The sequence below is a fragment of the Condylostylus longicornis genome, unplaced genomic scaffold, assembly GCF_029603195.1.
Source record: "Condylostylus longicornis isolate FDR11 unplaced genomic scaffold, ASM2960319v2 ptg000017l, whole genome shotgun sequence".
NCBI classification, from domain to species: Eukaryota; Metazoa; Arthropoda; class Insecta; order Diptera; family Dolichopodidae; genus Condylostylus; species Condylostylus longicornis.
This window is the reverse complement of record NW_026577986.1, coordinates 4,472,764-4,477,006: the sequence shown is the minus strand read 5'-3', so window position 1 is coordinate 4,477,006 and position 4,243 is coordinate 4,472,764. Positions and strand designations below refer to the sequence as shown.

The following is a 4,243-nucleotide window of genomic DNA, read 5'->3' as shown; positions in this document are numbered from 1 at the left end:
AGGGAAAATTTTTCCAAATATACACTGTCATTTAAAACAAATAAGGGTTCATCAGTGTTATTATACTGTTTATTTGTTTATGCGAATAGCACACCCCATACCATTACTAGTTTTAAAAATTTTTTTTAAGGTACATATATTCCAGCTATTTTCCAATGAGAATTTCTAAAAAAATCACATGTTTTTTTAAATTGTTGAGCAATTTATAAGTAGGTATATATGTCAAAATATATACATATGTTCGTAGATATAAAATGATATTATTATGTTGTATATATCTACTTATAAATAGATAGCGTATATATATACAAAATAATATTATAATATAACGGTAAAATAACAGAAAAATAAGGATTTATGTGAATATTATATAAGTAAAATAATAATAATAGCTGTAAATATTTCTGCACAAAAATAATAAGGGAAAAATAAAAAATATTTTAATGCAATATAAGTTTGTCTACAATAATATATAAAAAGTACATGTGTATGTATACGTAAATATATTTATGTATGTAAAATACGGATGTAATACTTGAATTATTTATATAATATTAAGGCATATTCATTGACATACATTTTATATTGTGTACATATTAGCATACGTTATGCGACTACGAGTCATGAAGTCTAGGCCCAAAGAGGCAAAAATATTAAAGAAAAATAAAAAAAAACCGTTATTTTATTTATTTTATAACTTTATGGAAATTTTAATATATTTTACGTTTTTGAAATTTTTACAATTTCTGTGTTACATTTTTATATTTTAGATAACATTTCGCATTTCACATACAAATATTATACGTATATATTACGTATTGTCACACATTATTCTGGCCTTGCATTTTCTGGCCTTTGTCCATTCGGACAAACATCACTCAATTTTGTTTGGATTGAATTTCTTTACGAAGTTTTTGTTAGTTTAATTTGAATATTTTTAATACAAAGTATTAAAATTTATGAAGATTAAATATTTTTAAGTTTATAAATGAAAATTTCTCGAAGTTTCTGGTAAAATCTATTAAGAAATCCCAGTATGTAGTGAGTTTGTCAGTTTTAGATCTTTATAAATTAAATTAATGAATAGTTTAAGAAGAAAGAAAAGAATTAGAATGGAAATTGAATTTTAATTAAAAAATTAATATGAAATTTAATAAGTATAGAAGTGAAAAATAGAACATTTATTTTGCTTTTATTCCATAATAATAATTATAAAATTCTTGATTCATTTATGAACGCATTCTTATAAACTCTTTCTTATTTTAATTATATTTGTTATCAATTCAATATTTCATTATCAATTAATTTGTTTTCTGATTTCATCTTGAATTTGTGCTATTAATAATGAATCTTTTGGTGGTATGATATCACTTGAAAGCTTTCCTGAACGTATACAATTATAAACGGCATCAGCTTCATAACGTAATCCTAAACTATTTATAAAATGTACATAATTGCCTTCAACAAGTTCTGGAATTGGAAATTTTTTAACATCATTATCATAATTTATAATCTCTGTTGGACACCAATATGTTGGAATCTATAAAAATTAATAGAATTAAAAAAAAAAATTTTAATATAGAAGAAATTTCGTTATCAAATAATTTATTGATTATAACAAATTTATTTTTATTTTTTTTTTTTTTCAGTTACGTTAACAAATTATTTGCCGCGATAAAAAATCGATCATAAATAGAATTAAAATTATGCAACATGACTTTCCTTTAACAGTTATTTAACTGTTATATTATAAGAATTGCAATATAAAAAATAGTTAACAAAAATAATATCGTAAGATCGTAAATACGCATACTTGTTACTTTTCTTCTTAATTTAACCTAGCTTGTCCAAAAATAAAACTTAAAGCAAATTGTACAAAAAATTAATTATTTTCTTCACTCCTAGGAGGAGCGTAAGGCTAGTGCAGGCTTTCATAGATAATCATGGCCTGAGGCATATAGAGTTTTTATTGGAAAGGTGCCTAGCCTGCCTTAGAAAACAAATTAATTATAATTATACAATATTTTATAACATACTAGTTCTCACAAATTTTCACATCCCAGTGATTTTATAACCTAAAATTATTTTATAATCCGACCTCTTTAATTCGCTCAAATTAAAACTTTTTAGCCATTCGTAGGCAGAAGTAGAGGTAGATCACTCACATAACCTATTATCGAATTGAATACACCTCATAGGTCTAGCAAACATGAACTGAATCTTTAAACACTTAATATTTGTACATGAAAAATCCCAATCTTAATATTGTATAAGATTTCTAATATCTAAATAACAAAATTATTATTAAAATAAAGTAAAAATGATAAGCTCAACACCTTTTCCAACTCCTATAATATTCTTATATATTTCAAAATCATATTCAGGCATAATGCATCTTATCAAATTTCATAATCTTATCATTATTAATTTAAAAAATATTTTGAATATGTGAAAAATATTTTGAATATCTTGAAATAAGAGACTGATAAATTTGGTGGACAGATAACAAAAACGTCATTTATAGTAGCAATTTAAATTTAATACTAATTTGCAAATAAACAGTGCTTTAATTCTAGAGTAAAATTATTCGAAAAATTATAAAAGATAGTAAGTATGTACATTATACACCTAATTTATGCTTGGGTATACCATCTACATATTACATTTTAAGTAGATTTAAACCTGCAATTTTTTATCTTTTAATTTCTAAAATGTCGTAATTCTGTTATTATTTACGATATTCCCCCACTCATAATATGTAGCTACCTCTATTATTAATATTTTACCTAGTTATTGACGTTTTCTAACAATTTTTCAAACACTTACCGTAATAACACCTTTATTAGTCACAATTACAGCTTTATTTTCCAATTGTTCTAAACCAGAACAAATTATATGTGCAACTTTTGTTTCATCAAATTTTAAATCAAATTCAACAAACATATCAACACCATCAGAATTTATTTTTGAATTTTTTACAATTATACTTCTTGGTGAAATATTTCCAAATATCATTAAAGCACATTGTATTGCATAAACACCAATATCCAAAATGATACCACCACCAAGATCTTTTTTACTAACTCGATCAACATTATCACCTTTAAAACCATGTTTAATAAAAACTTCTTTAACTGATAAATCTTTATCATTTTTCAATAAATTTCTTAAATATTCATAAACTGGAAAAAATCTTGACCATACACCTTCCATTATAAATAAATTTTTCTTTTCGGCCATTTTTATAACTTTATAAGCTTCTTGATAATTCATACATAATGGTTTTTCACATAAAATATGTTTACCATATTGTAACATTTTCAAACAAGTTTCAATATGTAAATTATTTAAATTTGCAACATAAACAATTTCAACATCACTATTTTGTGCAACTTCATCATATGTTCCATAATAATTTTTAATATTATGACGTTGAGCAAATTCTTTTGATCTATCCAAATTTCTACTACCAACAGCAATTACAGAATGTTTAATTTGATCATTTTCAAAACCTGGTGCTGATAGTGCTGTACAAAAATCATGAGATATTTGACCGACACCAACAATACCCCAACGTAATGCCATTATTAAATTAATATTTTTAAAAATTTAATTGAGTATATTTTTCTTTTGGTTTTGTTTTGTAAATAAATTTTTAATTTTTAAGGCACAATATACGCCTATTTTACAATATATTTTAAATGCGACTAATTTACTTGTTATTAACAAAGAGACTAAACTAACACTAAGCTTTAATTTAAATTTTAAAATTAAAATTGAGTTGAAACTTAATTTAGTTTTGTTCTCGTAGAACTTCAAAATTATTTTCTCTTATCTCAGTTTCAGTTTAAGTAAATAATCACAAAGAGTTTAGATTGAGGAGAACATGAAATTAACCTAAAATTGAGAAAAATTATTATTCATATTGTATGACGGGAAGATAAGCATATTTGTAAATTTTATGCAGACAATAATTATTGGAGATGAAATAGAATTGAGAGAAATTAATAAACCAGAATCATATGTATATTATTATGTACTCATCATTAGTATGGTTTTTTAAGGTTTCTTTCCACTTGGTCGAACAAAATAATGAAATAACTTTGAAAACAAACAAAAATTCAAACATATTATATTTGCTCTTGATTGACGCAATTTTTCTTTATTTTACAAGGTGTTTCTCATAAGGTGGTAAATAATTTCAGGACAGATTCTTTGATCAATTTCCTTATTTAAGAATTTA

The 4,243-nt window shown here is 23.7% G+C and overlaps 1 protein-coding gene across 1 annotated transcript; it reads right to left on the bottom strand.

Annotated features, from left to right (window-relative positions):
• Nucleotides 1-1,144: 1,144 nt before the first annotated feature.
• Nucleotides 1,145-3,702, bottom strand: LOC129606129 (trans-1,2-dihydrobenzene-1,2-diol dehydrogenase-like). The gene is made up of 2 exons (XM_055516247.1): nucleotides 2,827-3,702; nucleotides 1,145-1,540 (listed from the first exon to the last, which is right to left on the bottom strand). Exons 1-2 carry the CDS (start codon nucleotides 3,583-3,585, stop codon nucleotides 1,298-1,300), a joined length of 1,002 nt encoding a protein of 333 aa, XP_055372222.1. The 5' UTR covers nucleotides 3,586-3,702; the 3' UTR covers nucleotides 1,145-1,297.
• Nucleotides 3,703-4,243: the final 541 nt, after the last annotated feature.

Coding starts and splice junctions, on each gene's coding strand:
- LOC129606129 (XM_055516247.1), bottom strand. CDS start 3,585: ATGGCATTACGTTGGGGTATTGTTGGTGTCGGTCAAATATCTCATGAT. Junction 1,541..2,826: donor CTAATAAAGGTGTTATTACG/GTAAGTGTTTGA, acceptor TAATTTTTATAG/ATTCCAACATATTGGTGTCC.